Raw genomic sequence first — 20,302 nt, 5'->3', positions numbered from 1 at the left:
GTGATCAAATGAACTGGACTTGCATGCAAAAAAGGAAGCTTGTGGTGCGAATGGACACAAATCCACCCACGAATAGATGAGACAGTCTGAGAGAGGGGCCAGGACATGGGGTAGGCAACAGAGGAGGTACTTGCCTGGCCCCCCGGTTTTTGTGCCCTAGGCACATAATTAACTCTGCCTACCCCTAGTTCTGGCCCTGATGGCATGCTGGTGGCAATATAAACCGTTAGTTCATGTTAAGAATTCTTAACCAAATTCCCACAAGTGCCTCTCAAGCCACAAGAAAGTCACCTGCGAGGTTCATGCAGCTTGTCCAAGACCATAATAATGTAAAAATGTATTTACAACTTGAAAACACTCATTTAGCAATCATTTTATGTAAATTACAGGCAAAATATATGCATGGAACCCTCCAATGTAATCTTAAAGGGTTTGTTGATCTTAAATTAATGTTTAGTTTGATAAGGATATTGAGGGAATTTACAATGGTTTTTAATTTTTTGTTTTGTTTTTGTGTTATTTAGCCTTTTATTCAGCAGCTTTCGAGTTGGCAATTTCAGCAATATGGTTGCTAGGGCTCGATTTACCCTAGCAACCATGCATTGAGTTGAATAAGAGACTGGAATATGATTAGGAAAGGACCGGAATATAAAAATGACTAATAAAAAGTTCCAATAACAATACATTTGTTTTTTTTTAGATGGGGTCAGTGACCCCCATTTAAATGCTGGAAAGAGTCAGAAGAAGGAGGCAAATTAATCAAAATCTACAAAAAAGAAAAATGAAGGCCATTTGAAAATGCCACACTAAAATTTTATTTGAGGATTGACTACCTCCTTAAACACCCACTGCAGTTAACAGTAATCTACAATGAGCTGTTGCAACATACACAGGTGCAAATTCCCCCAAGGCGTTGTTCATTTATAGGCCATCTACCAATCAATCTCGCTGTTCCACACACCTGTAGGACTCCAAATATTATCAGTTATCAGTATACGCCCAGAATTCCTGCATCGTAATATTGCCCAATCAGTTTGCAGCAGCGTTCCCACCGAGACCAATCAGACTCTGGGTAATAATTTTAAAAAAAGCACACGCGAACTGTGTGACCACGATGTGGGCGTTGCCCTATACACTTAGTGTTTTACCAATGCCATAAAAGGGTTGCGTCGAGGGGCAGCGATGTAAGCCAATTAGAGAAGAGATGGGCGGATACATGCGGCTTTTAGCGTCTCTCTTTAAATGCGATTTGTAGGGCTTTAAACCTTATGCAGCGGTGTACTTCCTTTATATTCCTTCTGCATTTTGCTATTTATACAGTTGGATTTCAGTTCGAACGGAGCTAATCATACAACAAGGCATCATGGGAAGAGGTACATTTATTTTTAATTACAGCAATGTGTAGTTGTATGCGCCGGTGAAACACGGTTGCCTAGATTGTACGTGCAGCATCAGTAACCTTGCGCTACGCTAAGGAGTTATTAGGGTCGGGAATCTGCTCAGCGATGGGTAGTGAGCCGCATGTAGGTGATATTGTATTAAAAATGTTGTGCTCGAAGTAACAGCCGGGAAAGCTCCTAAAATCCTGTTCCTACTTGTATATAGAATCTGCTCAACATACCCTGCACTGTGTACTGAAACCTACAAGTCTTCATGCCTCTCCACTTTCCCGATGCCTTTTATGAAGATAGCCTTCCATTACGCATTTTAAACCCTTTAAATAGAGATGTAAGAAAGTGTTGCCATGTGCCTTTCTGCTTTCTTGCTTTTGTATTTTTAAAACATTGCAGCAGAGGTCGCCTTTCTTCCGACCCAAAACAAGTCGGTTAATTGGCTGGCTTCTGCTACATTGTTTATAAAAAAAAAAAAAATCAAGAACCACCAGGAAACAAGGGACTGACGAACTGCTTACAATTGCATTTACAAATAAAAAGCAGTGACGTTCTTAAAGGGGAGCTCCACACAAACATAACTGAAAGGAACAGTTGGGTGTGAAAAGAAACTGTGTAAATGGATAGGTTGTGTGTGATAGGTTATGATAACATAATAGCCAGAACACTGCTTTTCAGCTCTATAACTCTGAGCTAGTCAGCGACTTGAAAGGGGCCACATGGGACATATTTGTTCAGTGAGTTTGTAATTGATCCTCCGCACTCTGCAACAGTTGTGCCCCTCCCTCAAGTCACTGGTTGGTTACCTGGCAGTAACCAATCAGTGGAAACCAAGAGAGTTGAAAAGCAGGAAGTAGTGTTCTGGCTATTATGTTATACATCCAATCACTCCAGTCTTTATACATCACATTTTTTGGCTAATTTACTATACTGAAACCATTTATTTTTTTATTTTATTTTGCACAGATTATCTATTTTCCCAGTTTTTATTTTTATACTGAACAATTCCTTTAAGAATGTTCTGGCTTACCTCTAATTTGCAGTTCTGCAGATTCTCTGTTGAAACACCCTTTTCGGCTGCCCATGATGCTGCCCTTACAGAATGTGCTGTAATTCCTGACTGCACCTCCTGATTTTGCTTTATGTATTTCTACTTTATACAAAGATATACATACGGTAAGTATATTAATGGCAAACTCTGCCTTAAAGTAACCGTTCAGTGTGAAAATAAAAACTGTGTAAACAGGCTGTGCAAAATAAAATAAATGTTTCTAATATAGTTAAGCAAAAATGTAATGTATAAAGGCTGGAGTGACTGGATGTCTTAACATAATAGCCAGAACACTACTTCCTGTTTTCAGCTCTCTAACTTTGAGTTAGTGAGCGACTTGAAGGGGGGCCACATGGTACATATCTGTTCAGTGAGTTTGCAATTGATCCTCGGCATTCAGTTCAGATTCAAAAGCAACAGATATGACCCATGTGCCCCCCTCAAGTATCTTGATTTGTTACTGCCTGGTAAACAATCAGTGTAAACCAAGAGAGCTGAAAAGCAGGAAGTAGTGTTCTGGCTATTATGTTACACATCCAGGCACTCAAAGCACTTAGTTTTCCGAAACTTCGGGTGGCTTTGGAAAATGAAGCACTCATAGTGCCATCCCGTCAGTGATTTCCATTCTACCTGTCTGGAAGGCAGAGGAGGCAGTTTGGGGAGATTAGTCGCCCCAAAGAAGAGATTTGTCGCCGGACAATTTCCGAAGTTGAGACGGCAGTTCGGGGAGATTGTGGCTCAGAAGAAGAGGCGATTAGACTGCCCATGTGCCCCTGCCCTTAAGCAGCTCTGGGGGGGTTGCCACCTCTGTAACTGTTCTAAATTGATACATTTCTTAGCTTTGTCCCGGCTGAGTAGAATCCCTGAGTTTCATTAAAGGCAGCTGTTAGAATTGATACAATAGTTGCTGATATTCCACAGATACTGCTGAAAAATGTATCCACTAAAAGTAGCAAATTGTAAGCTTTCAGACTCTGCTCCTGGATCAGTGAGCTGCCAGACTGACACTAGAGACACAAACATTAAACTTATATTTTGGGAAAATGTTAAAAGATGGAAATTAATTGAAGAAAAGTCTTTCTGGTGAGCAATCTGAAAACAACTCAACTGAAAAGTGTTTGGAAGGTAAACAACCCCTTTAACTTTAGTGGAGGTTGCTTTTTGTCACCCCCAGTAAACTGGCCGCTCACTGCCGCCTGAGGCAAGGTTTTCATCTCATGGCAAGAGTGGCCCTGTTCAATGTGAATATAAATCTACATGACTGTTTTCAAGGTTGTCTAAACCTTTTTCCTAGTGAAAATGTCTTTATAGTGGTCATTTGATGCAAATGTGTTTTCAGCTGCTGATCTCTTTGCCCATTTGCTCTTGCTTCACACCTCCGCTACACTACAGGGGCCTATTTATCTGTCTGTGTAAAACATTGGAGACAAACATTGTTGGTGATGTTGCTCTTTGCTTTTGTTTCTAACTTTCTGTTGCTTGAAGTGTGCACACCTGAATATGTTGCTTCAGCTCTGCTGTAGGCAGACACCGGGATTCTGGCGTCAAAATGCAGGAGTTTGCTATTCTCACTAAAATCTGCATCGGCCTGTACTCAAGCTGAGCTAATGTATTAAGGTGCAGGCACATCAAGCAGTGGCGAAGTGGATTATTGTCCTTCCCTTCCTCATGTTTAAATGTGAATAAAGTAAGCCCTAAATGTACAGTCGAGTTTAATGCCTGCTTCCAAGCATCCAGGGGAACAAATTATCATTGTGTTGTCATCCACCATACACCTACACACTCTGTTTTGACACCACTGCATCAAGCTTTATATGAAAGAGTCATATGATTACTGGGCTGTGTATAGCATCCTGCTGCTTAAAGGAACAGTAACATCAAAAAATAAAAGCATTTTAAAGTAATTTAAAATATAATGTATTGTTACTATGCATTGGTAAAATGTATGTTTGCATTAGAAACACAGTGGTTATTTATGTAAATAGGCTCGTGTAGACATGGGGGCTGCTATTGAAGCTAAAAGCAGAAAAAAAGTAAAGGCTAGTTGGCAGATAAGACAAGTTCTGTAATAGAATAAAATGGGATTCTACATAGTGTATCTGTATCTGCCATGTAACCTGTGCTTGAATGGCTGCCTCCATGGCTTCACAGCAGCTGGTTTATGTAAACTATAGTAGTGTTCCTAAAGCAAACACACCAGTTGTACCAGTGCTTAAAACTGTAAATTCTATTTTAATTACTTTAAAACACTTTACATTCAAAATTAATGTTTAAGCATCATAGTTTTTATAAAATTAAGTGGCATGTTAAATGGGGATGCACCGGATCCACTATTTAGGATTCGGCCAAACCCGCGAATCCTCTGTGAAAGATTCGGCCGAATACCGAACCCTAATTTGGATATGCAAATTATGGGTGGGAAGGGGAAACATTCTTTTCCTCCTTGTTTTGTGACAAAAAGTCACACGATTTCCTTCCCCACCCCTAATTTGCATATGCAAAGGATTTGGCCGAATACTGCTGAAAAAGGCCGAATCAAATCAATAAATTTTTACTTCCTTGTTTTGTGACAAAAAGTCTTGCGATTTCCCTCCCCACCTCTAATTTGCATATGCAGAAGGATTTGTTCGAATCCTGCTGAAAAAGGCAGAATCCCGAATTTAATCCTGGATTCGGTGCATCCCTAATATTAAAGAATCTTCCGAAACTGGTGTGTGTGATATATATAGATATAGAGAGAGAGATAGAGATTGTCCTTTACATCTGTTTCCTTGAGCCCCCATTTTGTGATGGTCTGTGTGCTGCCTAATGTATGGTTTGTTTGTGTGCACCCAGGGCCGGATTTACATAGCAGGCGCCCCTAGGCCCACTGCCGTTCGTCGCCCGTGCCCCCCCTTTTATTCATGCAAATTTTCATAATCATGACTGGAGCAATGTGTATTGGGCACAGGAAACTTAAAAATTATTGTATCTTCTGCGCATCCCCAGTGTTTTTGAACTAATGTGGGTGTGGTTGGGCAGCATGCCGCCCCCTAAAATCCTGCCGCCCTAGGCCCGGGCCTAGGTGGCCTTTCCACAAATCCGGGCCTGTGTGCACCATGAATCCTAGGATCCCAGGGGGCTGCTCTTATTTCTTAAAATGGTAATTTTCGATTTAGGATTACCATACTTGCATGCATGCATGCATGCATGCATACATACATAGGATTACATACTACTAAAGTATATTATTATGAAAATGGTTTATTTACATGAAACAAGGATTTAAACATGATCTGCATTATGCAATATCTTTTATATAGACCTTTTATTGTTCAGGGGGTATAGTTTTCCTTTAACATTTCGGTGTTGCTGTTCCTTTAAGGACTTCATCTGCCAGACAGTGCTACGTGCTGTGGGGTTTTGGCAAATGAAGCTGCTGTTCCAATCGTTGGCTGTCAATTTTGGGTGGGCTATATGCTGGGTTTATTTATTGAGCTAGGATGTGAATGGGTGCTAAGGCACAAGTCCCAGGCAGAATGAGTGTAGCTCGGGATCAATCCGCGCTGCTGCTGTAGTGTCTCTAATGGGGAAGGTGACGTATCGCGGAACAGACAGCGCTGGGTTGGCGCACAGTAGGGCTGGGCAAAGTCCACGTAGTGTATACAGTTATTAGCACAGAGGCACATCTGAATCTAAGCTTTGTGGCCCGCGGCAGATTGATCGCAAAAGCCCAGTCCCGATGTACAGAGACTTTTATAGCAGCTCCGTGTTCTTTGAGCAAACTCCTCCAAGTCAGCTGTCTCTGCCTCTCCACCCCTAGTCCCTTTAAAGATGGCGGCGCTGTGGCCTCAAGCTGTTGTCACAATGCGCTGAGACTTCCCACCTCAACCTACCCAAATAAACCAGGTCTTGTCTGTTTCCTAGGGAAGAAAATGTCCAAACCCGGCGACGGAAGGAGCGGGGACGTCTCGGATACCGGCAGGAACGGCGGCACCAATGAAAATCATCCAAAAACGAACGGGGTCGGTGGGCTCATTAAATATCCTCTTGACTCCAGGCAGCCGCTGCTCCCATGGGATTCAGCAAGATCAGATAAGCTTTCTAGCTGCAACTATATCGCATGGCAGCGAAGCCCTTTTCCATCTCTCTGGGGACTTTTGTGTAATCCAGGGGGTGTTAGGGGTAACTATGCCTCTGATTCAGACACTCAATAGTCACAGCCTGATCTCCATCCCTACAAACTCTTACTTTGTTAATGCCCCCTGTCCAACCTCGGTACTGGGCTAATAATGATTTCTATGCCATGACATTAGCAGGGCTGCCTGGTTATTTCATGAAAGCTCCATAGATATATTAGTAAGCTCATGTATGAGCAGTAAACAAGTTTAGGAGTGCTACACTGTTGGCTTATGTTTTCGATCATGACCATAAAGTGCTATTAGCCCTGACTTATTCTCATCTAATAGTACTGGAATTGTACATGGTGCCAAGGTTCACGTGCAGGTAATTGACTAGTACACCTATCATTTTCTTTGTCATGTCCATTGCTTCAAGGAAATAAAAAGTCTTCTTCATTCCACCCTCATTATGCAAATAATGCACTATAGTGTTTATGCAGCTTTTTATTTGAGTGTGGCTTATTTATTTTCACGGTTTCACCAATAAATTGAGTCTCAAGGGGCCCCTACACCTCCTGAGGCCCCCCTGCAGCTGCAGGGTCTGCTTCCTCTATAGTTACGCCCCTGGCAATATGAATTGATTACTTAAAAGGGGACTATCGTGGAAATGTAATATGTAAGCTTCAGTATACTAAAATCATAAACTTTGTAATCAATTAAAAATTCTGTATAGTTTCTAAAATCAAATTTCTCTCTCTCTATCATCTCTATTCTCTCCATGCAGCAGTTGTGTGTCTGATATTCATTGACGGTTGGATCCAATATATCTTATAGGGGAGCTCCTTTTGCCTAGAAGATGTATTCAAGCTCACTCTATTAAAATCACTAGTCATAATGTCTCTCTACATGCAGGATTTGTGCAAAAGGCAGTTATTTTGTTTGTACTGGAGTCGGTTATTTGAGGAAGCTCCTCCCCCTTTAAGAGATATTGACTCTGTCAATGAATATCTGACGCCCAACTGCTGTTTGAAGACCTATATGCCGAGAGGGATATTGAACATAAACGTGATTATTTCAGACACAATGCAGAATTTTTAATTGATTGTATTTAAAAAGTGTCTTATAGTATGATTGTATTAAATGTTCATTTTCGCGATCGTCCTTTTAAAGTACCAGTAACTGCAAATTGTTTTTGTACACAAAGCCAAAAAGTGATTAAAGGGAACACTGTCCAGCACTGGTAATTTTGTTTTTACTTCAGAAAGACCATTTTAGTTTATATAAGCGGCTGTGTAGCCACAGGGGTAGCCATTCAAGCTAATCTGGGTAAAATGTGTGGCTCTCTACAGAACTACATACTAAATGTTTCTCGTGTAAACTAGGACTTCTGTTTTTGTAGTTGCTTGATGAACAGATACAAATTTACTTGCTATTCCAGTATAAAAAAAATCCATAGGAAAAGTTTTTCAGACTAATGTATCTTCCCCATATATAATAGATAGATAGATATAATTTTTTTTTTTTTTTTTTATAAATTTAAAGTCTCATGACACTCTGCTTCTGTCCTAATATAGTAGTCCTGTTGACCAGCTTGTGCTGCTCCTAATGAGTGGTAACTTGCCTAGCAGTTAATGAAACTTCAGATGCACGCATTACACAATTGTTAGTTAATTTTGGGCAATACCAAATCATGCACCCAAAAAAGGGTGGGGTTTGGCAGGTCAGTGTTGTAACTGGTTGGGCTGCATCAGACTATGATGTAATTTTTACCACATTTGTTAATTCAAGTGCTAGAAGATGGAATTGCACTGTGCCTGTCTTAAAGGGATCCTGGCATCGGAAAACAGTTTTTTTTTTTTTTTTTTTTTCAAAACGCATCAGTTAACAGTGCAACTCCAGCAGAATTCTGCACTGAAATCCATTTCTCAAAAAGGCAGTTTTTATTTTATTTATTTATTTATTTTTTTAATCATTTTTGAAATCTGACATGGGGCTTGACATTTTGTCAATTTCCCAACTGCCCCCAGTCTGCTCTTTAGGAGGGAAATGCTTTCTGGCAGGCTGCTGTTTTTCCTTCTCATTGTAACTGAATGTGTCTCAGTGAGACATGGGTTTTTACTATTGAGTGTTGTTCTTAGATCTACCAGGCAGCTGTTATCTTGTTAGGGAGCTGTTATCTGGTTACCTTCCCATTGTTCTTTTGTTTGGCTGCTGGGGGGGAAAGGGAGGGGTGATATCACTCCAACTTGCAGTAAAGAGTGATTGAAGTTTATCAGAGCACAAGTCACATGACTTGGGGCAGCTGGGAAATTGACAATATGTCTAGCCCCATGTCAGATTTCAAAATTGAATATAAAAAAAATCAGTTTGATTGAGAAATGCAGAATTCTGCTGGAGCAGCACTATTAACTGATTCATTTTGAAAAGTTTTTTTCTTCACATGACCGTAACCCTTTGAACACTTGTTTAAAAATTTCCTGGTAGATGCAAGTGCCTAGCAACATTTTATAGCACTTTAAACTAGGGATGCAACGAATCCACTATTTTGGATTCGGCCGAATCTATCTTGGAAGATTCGGCCAAAATACGAACTGAATCCTAATTGCATATGCCAATTAGGGGCAGGAAAGGAAAAAGTGGGAAAAAAAAAATTGGTTTGCTTCAGTGTTTTGTAACAAAGTCGCACGAAATCCAGCCCTCCCACAATTTGCATATGCAAATTAAGATTTAGGTTCAGCCGGGCACAAGGATTCGGCCGAATCCTGCTGAAAAAGGCCGAATCGAATCCTGGATTCGGTGCATTCCTACTTTAAACTGCTTTAGTACTGTATATAGGCCTAGGTGGTGTCCGCTGGATATAAACCCAGTTTGTTAAGCAATAAATCGAATGGCTGTAAATAATCCCCTAGGAAGCATCTCATTGCTTTCCATTATAGATCCTGGGAAACACTAGGCTTATGGCACAGAGTGCTACCCGAAATTACAAACTGCAATTGCTTAGCTCAAAAAGGCAGTCATAATGCTTGGAAATGACTACTGTATATTAATGAACACTTTGTTAAACTTTAGAACATTTGTACAGCGGGCTTATTTATTTGGTTGGCCTAACCACATATTGGGATGGTCCATGGCTCTTCTAGAACAATGATCCCCAACCAGCTCGTGAGCAATATGTTGCTCCCCAACCCCTTGGATGTTGCTCTCAATGGCCTCAGCAGGTGCTTATTTTTTAATTCTGGCTTGGAGGCAAGTTTTAATTGCATAAAAACCAGGTGTACTGCCAAATAGAACCTCCTGTAGGCTGCCAGTCCACATGGGGCTACCAATAGCCAATCAAAACCCTTATTTGGCACCACCCAGGAACATTTTTTTTTTTCATGCGTGTGTTGCTCCCCAACTCTTTTACATCTGAATGTTGCTCATGGGTGATAAAGGTTGGGGACCCCTGCTCTAGAACATACTTGCTGCAATATAATTTTTTTTTTCCCTTACTTTGTGCCTCTTGTTGGCAAATCTCTCCTCTTTTGAGAGGTGATTGGACTTAATCATACATGACCAGCCTTGCCATGGCACCTTTTTGGTTTGTGGTTGTATTTTTTATGTTTGCAAAATCAGTGAGGGATTTTTCATGTAGCTGGGCAGTTACTTTTTTTTGTACCTGTTTGGGGCCTGTATTTTTACAAACATCTTAGGGTCTGGCCACACGAGCAGATTTGGGGAGATTAGTTGCCCCCAGTGAGATCTGCTTGTGTGACCAGACCCTTAGTCCCTTGAGAAGGCAGGCTGGGTACTATAAATATCACTTGGGATGGCCATCAGAGTGTTGGTTATTACCGTTGCACTATAAATAGGCGTTATGGAAAATGAGAAAAATAAGTCAAATGGAGAAAGTTACTGTATCTATAATACGAGATGTGTGCATCAGGTCCCTTTATAATACAAAACCGTATACGTAACTCTTTATGCATATGAAAAGGTTAAACAGGATTATGGGAGGTTGATTCATTACTTGGGTTTTATGGATTTAACGGTGGGTGTGTCTGTGACCAAACTAGATGGGCCAGTTTTTATTATCCATAATTTGTCTTTTAGAAATGAGACAAACTTTGCACAAACAAACCTCCTATAAAATACATCTGTTTTGTCGGGGTCCGCTAACAATTCTGTCTTTTTACTGTGCATGCTGTATGTTTCCAGTATATATATCTAAGTTTTTGTCTTAACAATATTTTGCAGGAGGTGGTTCATTGTGGGCAGGCCAAAATCTACTCTTATATGAGCCCAACTAAATCTCCCAGTGCCCGCCCTCCCCTGCAAGAAGAAAACTCTGTTACGCACCATGAGAGCAAGTGTCTGGGGAAACCCTCAACAGAGACTCGCAAAAAAGCAGAGGGTACGTTTCGAACACTTTTCTTCTGTAAATTTGCATCTGCAATTTTAGCTTAAGGATGGTGAAAATAGTGGTGTTTTTTTATACGAAGGGAAGAAGTTAAAGCTCCAACAAATTATGCATACTATACAGGATTATGTGAAGCAGTAGCTGTGCCTGTAACTGTTTGCAAGACCTGTATTAATAAGTATTCTGGTGCGATGAGTGCTGGCTATCTATAAATATGTGACCCTCTGGTTGAAACTGCTACACACAATGTGTTCTGTAGTATGCAGGCTTATTACAGATTCAGAATATTCTCTTACTGCAGCATTTTGATCTTTTGCATAATTCCCCTGGCACAATAATGTAATTAGTACTGTCTCATAAGCCCTGCAGAAAGTCCATTACCTGACAAAATGCTGATAATTGCAGGTATGAATTACAGGTATGGTGCATTTTAATGAATGGAAAGATGTGAAACAAAATCCAAAGTGTATATTTGGTGTATATTTTTGTTTGCCTGCCATGCCCCTGTTCTGCCCAGGCCCTACTCCTATCATGGTCCCTGATCCACTGCTTCTGATGGTTTTGGGCAACTATTGTATTCATTTCAATGTTGTGGGCAAATTGCTAATCGTAGGCAACAGCCTCTTGCTGACTGTCACGGGGGGGTTGGGAGTGTGCAATACTGTTATTCCTTTAAAAAAAAACAAAAAAACCTTCGCTAAGTTTGCAGATCTGCTTCTTTGCCTCACCTTTTTCTTTGAATGATGCAACGTACAGGTTTAATGTGTCAATTTCTGTCTTGACAACCTAACTTACAGTTTTATGGTGGCCAATGGGTAACCTGTTGCGCTCCTAGTAAAGCAGTATGGAATACCTGTTATAAGAGCCTTTATTTTGCATTGTTTTATACTTCTTGCTACAGAAATGAAACTTTTTGTTTATATTGCTGTTTCTTTGAATGTTATTCTTGCTTATCAGGCCCCCCCACACCCTTTTATAAAACACATTCATGTTGTGTTTTTGTCTGTGACCAAGTACCCATTAGGGTCCCAAAATGTCTGCAATGTTTGTTTGACTATATTGTATAATTATACATTTTCACACATACAGTTGTGTTCAGAATAATAGCAGCCCAACATCCCTAACCTGATCAAGGTAAAAATTGGTAAAAATTATATTTCTACATCTATAATAAATAATTTACTAATAGTTGTAACAGATTAATAGAAACTCGTCATGACATGCATGCTGCTGATTCTGCTAAATAAATTATATTACAGGCAAACCCAATTTTCTGCTTGATTTGTGACAACCCCTAACAGCTGCTCAGAGCCCAGTGTCACAGGCCCTTTCCAAGATGGTGACCCCCCTGTAACAAGTTTGAATTCCTGGATCATTGCTGCTATTGCACTGGCCTAAAGTGTCAGCTTGTCAATAAATTCACTATATAAAATATGGTATTTTAACCATATTCATTTTTAGGGTTTAGTTTTTTTAGGTGCATCTGCCAGAACTGCTAATTGCATACTGACATGAGATACCATACAACCACCTCCAGAAAATTCTCTTCTGAGATATTATAGTGACACAAACACTTTACATCATAAATTCTTTGCAACTGTAAATATTGCTAATATGATTCTGATTCTTAAAATCCTGTTGGACCATGCCAGTGTGGTGTTGGGTTATTTCATGTATAAATGAAGAAATATCATTACGTTTAGCTTTTAACCCATTAGGTGTCACATGCATGACATTTATGGTACAGGTATATAGGCAATGTTGTGATGACCTTTACTGCTCTGTGTGTTGACTGGCAACATGACACCAAGGTTAAAGGGGTTGTTAACTTTGAGAGAGAGAGACTCTCTGCCCCTTTAAATCTCCAGGCCGTCATTGGGTGGGACACAAATGACAACTCAGGATTTAGCTATGATTACTAAGGCTTTATCCTGGGGCTTATTTTAGTTTCTGGTTGTTGTCTAAAAATGTAATGCTTTGTATGTTTTTAATAACTTATGCTCTCTTGTTTTGTAGTTGAGAAAAAGAAAATATTGTCAACAGAACTGTCGGTGAAACCCAGTGAGCAAAGGGAGACTGAATGCAATTCTATAGGAGAGTTTCTTGAGCCAAAACTAGAGCTGAATGATGTACAGAGAAACCTAGCATTGCCACCTGAAGACAAGCTGCAATCTCAAAAGATGGTTAAAAACAAACCTCTAAGAAAGAAGTAAGTGGTGGTTGTTTGCTGAAGGTGTGCCAGGAACACTGTATGTAGAGGGCATTAAGTTTGCACTTGTGGAAGAGCCTAATTAAGCAGCCAAAAGCTGATAAATGGAATGTGATCCACCAATAGTATTTGCTCCAATCTGTAGTGTACAAGTTGTGACAATTGTAATTTGGAAGTTCTCCTAGTCCTAAATAGGGATAGTGGGAGGCTAATTACCGTACTGTGTGTAATTGGGGCATAATTGGTTTCCGAAAATCTCATGATTTTGGGCATTTTTCTGTTTGCAACTTGTCGTTTTTTTTTTTTAATGGGGGTTTATTTAGCTTGATGATGTTGTCAATGAATGCTGCTTACACCTGCAATTGGCTGAGTTAAAATTCTATGGTTATTTTGGCAGAAGTAACTGCCTATAAACATGTGAACCCTTCAACACAAATATCCAAAAATTTTTCCTCCCTCAGGACTCAAAGGCAGAAATCTCCAAATAGAAAACTTACTGATTATTACCCTGTGAGAAGAAGCAGCAGGAAGAATAAAACAGAAATTGAGGTACAAAGAGCTCCAGGCAATGAAGGGGGGGAATCAACACATGGTTCTGAAATCCCATTCAGTATTTAACATTAAATTACCCTTCTAGTCTTGGAACCAGATATCCCGTATGAAAGTGTAATCTCAACATACTTACAAATCTGAGTAGTAGGAAGAAAATGTAAAATGTATAGGTGTTGTGTCGCAGCTGCAATGGAAAAATAACTTCTTCAGACTGCAGTGAAACAATATCCACTTCAGGTAGATTATAATGAAAATGATAGATTGCTTTAGCAAGTATTGGGGCTTTTGCATTTGGGTGTTTCTTCATGTGATTCCATGCAGTGGAAGAGAGCCACCAATTTATTAAGTCATAACATTTACTTGCATGAATTAACCATTGTATCCTGTATTGACTGTACCCATGCAGTACACAGATGGAAGGTGCTTATATCTGCATTCAATGCAACCCATGTGTTCAAGAACCTGCGACTGTTGAGAAAACATATTGCTTCTCTCCCTATTCTTACATGGTTCACCAGAGCTGATACTGTAGTTATTCTGGCAAAAGATGGTGAAAATTGAAGTTCTCAAGTTTCTGGGTAGAAATTTTGTACATATGGTGGTTTTGTAGATTATGACTTAATTTCTTTAACTCCCACGCTGTCCATGTACAGAACAGTTAAGGAATGCACTGCATCATATATCTGTTATGTGAGGATATATATATTTGTTGTTGCAATACATTGATTCCTGGTTTCCTTCTTGTAGTCAGAGGAGAAGAAGAGAATAGATGAACTAATTCAGACTGGCAAAGAAGAAGGGATAAAGGTAAAGTACAAGGTTTAGTAACATTTAAAGGTGAATTCATAGGGGGGTTGGGTTGTTAGAACACCCTTCAGTGATTAGTTATTTATTTTTACTCCATACTAGTCCTGCTTTTTCCTCAATCAGCCCAAGGTAAATTTCTTGAGCTACTGGTGGATGCGCAGTACAAAAATCGGCAAATATGTTCTCTACTGCAAATCCCTAGGGTTGTATATCAACTCAAACACCCTTTCCTTCTCCTTTTTTAAAAAGTAAAATATACTTTAACATGGTACTATATTGATATTGCCAGTTCCTATTTGCTGATTGTAAAATGAACTATATATTTACTTTATATTCCTTTTAATAACATTCACACTTTCCCCAATTTCTTTCCTTATATAGTACTGCATTTTTTACCCCCCACACACCTTTATAAAAAAAATGGCAATTTTATTTATAACCCCCTATTTACCTTTTTAAACAAAAAAACATTTCCCTTACTAAGCTGCAGTCTCTAACTCATTTGTGGGCTTCTCTGTAGACTACAGCAGGGAAAATAAATATTGAACACATCAACGGTTTTCTCAATAAATTAACTAATTTCTGGACTATTTCGAATTCTTTGTACGTGTGGGTTACTTGGGTTGTTACCGACATCTGCTGTAAACTTCAAGTCAATAGCCCCATTAGAAATATATTTACTGAGAAAAACAGACAAGTTCAATACTACTTTTTGCTGCTGTATATAGTAACTATGAGCTTCTCTGTCCTGCAGGATTCTGTTATGGTGGTTTTTTTTTTTTTTCTTAAATAAACAAAATGCATCAGCTTGGTAAGCTGTGTTTCGTCTTCCAGGTGCCCCCAGCTATGTGACTTGCGCTCTGATAAACCTTGGTTATTCTTTACTGCTGCACTGGAAATTGTGCCAATAATATCACCCCTCCCCTTCCCCCTAGTAACCCATCAACAGAATAGTGGGAAGGTAACAAGAAAACACTTGTATGTAAACTGTATAATTTCAGGATAAAACTACACCATAAAAATCGTAATAGAATTTCTTTAATAATATTATTTCCATTAGGGAATGCCCACATGTTGTAGTTTGTTTAGTATTTTGGGTGAATACTGACCTGAATCTAAACCCTAAAAAATGCATTTGAGCAAAATCCATCCAATCTATCCAAAAAATAAATCTGAATGTCTTAATTGTCTAGTGGTTTAATGTGACTGTAAGGATTTGGATTCAGATAGCAATATCTTTTTTAAATCTTTACCCTTGCTCTGTAATGTAATGGTCATTCCTTTCTGCACAGATGCACATGATTACTGGGAAAGGGCGAGGTGTAATTGCAACTCGGGACTTCCAGCGAGGAGAGTTTGTTGTAGAATACCATGGAGATCTGATAGAGATCACGGATGCCAAAAGGAGAGAAGCATCATATGCACAGGATTCAGCTACTGGCTGCTATATGTACTATTTTCAGTATTTGAACACAAGCTACTGGTAAATATCTTTAAAGTTTTAAATGTGCATGCATGTGAACTATTATTTTCTTCTCTATGGGGGGGAAAAACAGCACCCACCCTCCAGTTTAAACCCATCACCTAAAATAATTATTCAAAATCCTATTATCACATCAGTCAAGCAAAATGAACTTTCATTACACTATATAAATTTATTTGAATCGGGTTTCCTTCAGTCTGGGAATTCATAATCATAGCAAGCTGGAAGCAGCCATTTTGTGGACATTGTTATTAAGGCAAGCCTTGCATCATTTCAGAATCTTGTTTGTGCACCAGAATAGGGGACCTGATGTCCATCCCCATGCCCTGGCTACACAATTAAATTGTATAATGAACGGGGGAATGTGGGGAGAGCAGTGACATCTAGAAAGTGATGAATGGAAAGTGAAAGTAATTGTCTGCCCCGCCTCTATGCCCAGGGCAATATTTGATTGACAGCAGAGATTTTTAAATGAGCTTACAACAGCTATGAATACTTTAATTTAAAAAAATAGAAATTGGATTTCATGTTTAATTTGAAGGACTTTTAGTATACAGATTTGTGTCTGGGTGACAGATCCACTTTAAGATACAGAAATATGTTTGAATGTTAGAGATAAATTTACATGTAGTACTTTACCAGCCCAAGTAAAAATAGGGGTTTGGCCAGACTGAAACTGCAAGTAGTAAAACAGTTGTCTCTTGGGTTTTCTTTTGGAGGAGGGGGGGGGGGGGTGACAAGTAACCTTTCCCATTTCTCCAGTAGTAATCATGAATTCTCTTCTCTTGTAAGCATCGATGCCACAAGAGAGACTGGCCGTTTAGGGAGGCTGATCAACCACAGCAAGTCTGGAAACTGTCACACCAAACTGCACAACATCAACAATGTACCTCACCTTATACTTGTTGCATCGCGGGATATCAACGTTGGAGAGGAATTGCTGTATGACTATGGTGATAGAAGAAAATCTTCCATTGATGCACATCCTTGGCTTAAAAACTGACCTGCAGATGGACATGGCTGATTTTACAATATGACTTTGTGATCTGCTTCTGTTCTGGTTTTTTAATTCCCTTTTACATTTAATATGAGTATGATATGGATTTAAATGCATTATGTCTTTACCAAAAGTTTTATACCTAGTTTTTGTATGTTTGCATAGAGGTAATGTAGTGCTTCCAAAGCATGCTGGTTTTTCCCTCTTTTAAATGTGTATGCATAGGAGCAGGAGAAAACTGGTTACATAATGTGTTCTAAATGTCTGATTGCAGATGAGTGAAAGGCTAATTCTTAAGTAGAAGTACATTTGGAACACTCACTAATATAACCAAAGTAAATGTAGGCTTGGAATTTATCCTTATACTTTTGTAAACAAAACATGAATTTCACGCAAGAAATTGAGCCAGTGTAAACCTTTAATTCTTGCTTTCTATATGTTTGCATCTGTTAGGGTTAAATAGTGTTCCCATCAGGGTGGTAACTACCTGCAGCATGCATTTGCCTTTACTATACACCAATCCTTGTTTGCACCCATGCTTCCCAACATTCCATTACAAAGACACAGGACAAACTTCACTTGTGGATATTCTGGGATTTATAGTTTAGCCATATTTGGGAGCCACAAGTAGAAGATATATTTTTATAAGTAGGTCTGTCATTTAGAGAGACTTTTTTTTTTATAATGTCTCTTGTTGTTAGGGGCAGTATATCAAGTGCTTTGTGATGGAAATAGTGTTTTTTTTTTTTTACCAGCAGCTGACCTCTCCTCTGTTTTGAAGGGGATAGATGTGAAAAGGAACTTAAAAATGATTGTGTAAATAGAGGAAAAATGCCATATTAAGCTTCCATTTGTTCCCCCACGTTTAGTTATTGAAGCCACATTTTAAATAATAAACTTCTGTGGGCTGGTGCTTAAGTAACAGTAACACATGGGCAGACCCCTTTTTAGTATAAATTTTACAATAGGGCTTGACATGAGAATAAATGTATGTTGTCTCTGCACGGATTCTCAATGGGTTTGCTGCAAATTTATGTTGGCTGTTACTGTAAGATCATTGCTATAGAATTTTAAAGCAGTAGGTGTAAAATACATCATGATATATCTTTTTATACTGAAAAAAAAAAGACTGTGGAATAAAAAAAAATATTTATTACTAAAACCTGTTTCTATTGCTGTATTTAGTGTTTAAAACTCTGGTGTTGGCATAAAATGTATGTTTAACTAGAATTCTTCACTTTATACTTATGTAAAAAGTTATTTTGTGTTCAGCCTGTAAGTGTTAGACTTCAGAGTGCTCTGCTGTATTGCATGTCAAGGTGGTGGAAAGGAAATTTACATGGGTCATTCAATCAGAACAATGTTATTCTATAGTTTATTTTTTTTGCCATTGAAGTCTGGTATCTTTGTACATCTGTTTAGTAGTCATGCTATAAAATCTTTGCTGAACCCTATTGAAGATAGGATCAACTAGGGAAGTATCATTTGAAATGTGGTTCACTGCTGTTTCTGTGTACGTTTGCCTCATGCATGATTGCCTTTGGGACTGTCTGCCAAGGAACCTGTTCTCTTAAAGGTGCAGAAAAGGTTCCCTGAGAATTTCAATTGGCTGGCCATTTATGGCACACTCTTTATTGGTTGATATGAATTAAGATTCTGACCACTAAGTAGTCATGGAAGTTCTCAAATCTTTCCTAAGCAGATGAACATAAGATCAGGCCTCTTTCTTTCTCGTGACTACTTGGTGGTCAAACTGAGCAGCAGGTGACTGTTATAACAATTCATTCGCATTAACAGTACATGTATCCTTCATGCCACAAACATAACTTAAAGGGGAAGAAACCTAGTCGGCGCAAACCCCCACCCCCCTCCCATTTGTTGCCCCCTCCCTCCTCCCCCCTGGCCTACCCGTCCCGCTGGGCAAATGCCCCTAACTTATTACTTACCCTTCTGCGCAGGTCCAGTCCAGGGAGTTCACCGACGACATCTTCTTCCACGCGATCTTCTTCCTGCTGTGAACGGCGTTTTGGCGCATGCGCAGTAGGAGCATTTCGCCGGTACGGATCTACTGCGCATGCGCCAAAAGTCACGCGCATGCCGTTCACAGGAGGAAGAAGATCGCGTGAAAGAAGATGTCGTCGGTGAACTCCCTGGACTGGACCTCCGCAGAAGGGTAAGTAACAAGTTAGGCTCATTTGCCCAGCGGCACGGGTAGGCTGGGGGGGGCAACAAATGGGAGGGGGGGTGGGGGGTTTGCGCCGACTAGGTTTCCTTCCCCTTTAAGGGTTTTTTTTAAATTTTTTTTGTGAAAAATAAACCATTTCAAGCAACTTTGTAATATACATGAATTTAAAAAAAAATGCAGATTTTTAATGGTTTCTGACAGTTCCTAAGCCTAGCCCCCTGCTCTTTTACTGATCTTTCTGACTACTTTGCTGAGCTGGCTAACTACTGTTACTTTGTATCAATTGCCGCCATCTGTCCTCAGTCTGCATCCTCCAAACCCAACGATTCCCCACACATGTGATTTCAATAAGGAAAGGAACATCATTGTGCAATGTATTGGGGCTATGTAGTTCCTGCATGCCGTCTGTAAGCTGTGGAGTAGTTGTTACAATATGTAACATCCGTGTTTTTTCAACTGCGGGACCTATGGCTTGAGACTCTGATCCAATCTAAAAGCCCTTCATTGACTAACCCAATGCTAGCCACAATGGGCCTACCTTCAGGGGAGGTCATGTACTTATGTATTTTGGGGAGGTGGTGGAAAATCGGTATGGTTGGCATATGCCTGACCATGTATTTCTGATCACGCGGGTCCACCACCCCTAAAGACACTGTAGGATACCAATTTTTCAATGGCTGTTAAGAACTCATTCTGTGGGTTTGATGGAAGACTTAAGGTAGGTTTTGATGTCGTTAAATTGTCACTTGGCCTCTGCTTTATAGTCAGTTTTGTCCATGACCACCCACTCCCTCCACTGAAATGTGGGCTGTACAGAGGGGGGGCGGTGCCCGGCTGTGCGTCATGCACCAGGGCCCGCCCCCCTCTAGTTACGTTACTGGATGCATGCTGCAGACTGAACCGATTTATGTGCAGCCATGCATCTAAATGAATTGCTTTTTAGCCATACAGGCTGGTTGTATTCCAGACGTGTTTGATTTTAAATGGGTGAGATGGCAACCCTAGTGCCAAAAGAGGGCAGCCAGCAAACCTGGCAAATGGTATACAAATTAAGCAATATTGCAATACTTATTCCTGTACAACAAAGTTGCCAAAACCACATGTATAGAATGACTTGCTGAGTAACAG

General features: G+C 39.8%; 1 protein-coding gene across 2 annotated transcripts; it reads left to right on the top strand.

The window, feature by feature from the left end:
- Window positions 1-1,179: 1,179 nt before the first annotated feature.
- On the top strand, window positions 1,180-18,151 carry kmt5a.S (lysine methyltransferase 5A S homeolog). Of its 2 annotated transcripts, XM_018232171.2 has the most exons (9): window positions 1,180-1,373; window positions 2,435-2,567; window positions 6,349-6,446; window positions 10,779-10,935; window positions 12,958-13,150; window positions 13,612-13,699; window positions 14,450-14,509; window positions 15,802-15,992; window positions 16,785-17,984. In XM_018232171.2, the coding sequence occupies exons 2-9, from the start codon at window positions 2,534-2,536 to the stop codon at window positions 16,993-16,995; spliced, it is 1,032 nt and encodes a 343-aa protein (XP_018087660.1). In that variant the 5' UTR covers window positions 1,180-1,373; window positions 2,435-2,533; the 3' UTR covers window positions 16,996-17,984.
- The last annotated feature ends 2,151 nt before the right edge of the window (window positions 18,152-20,302 follow it).

Source organism: Xenopus laevis, chromosome 1S (assembly GCF_017654675.1).
Source record: "Xenopus laevis strain J_2021 chromosome 1S, Xenopus_laevis_v10.1, whole genome shotgun sequence".
In the NCBI taxonomy this organism is placed as follows: domain Eukaryota; kingdom Metazoa; phylum Chordata; class Amphibia; order Anura; family Pipidae; genus Xenopus; species Xenopus laevis.
The sequence above is the reverse complement of the archived record's forward strand: the minus strand, read 5'-3'. Positions and strand labels throughout refer to the sequence as shown.

What these genes read in the sequence shown, in the direction of transcription:
- kmt5a.S (XM_018232171.2), top strand. Translation starts at nt 2,534, where the DNA reads ATGTATTTCTACTTTATACAAAGATATACATACG. An exon ending in GCAAAGAAGAAGGGATAAAG is followed by an intron (nt 14,510 to 15,801) that starts GTAAAGTACAAG and finishes CTTTCTGCACAG; the next exon opens with ATGCACATGATTACTGGGAA. An exon ending in TATTTGAACACAAGCTACTG is followed by an intron (nt 15,993 to 16,784) that starts GTAAATATCTTT and finishes TTCTCTTGTAAG; the next exon opens with CATCGATGCCACAAGAGAGA.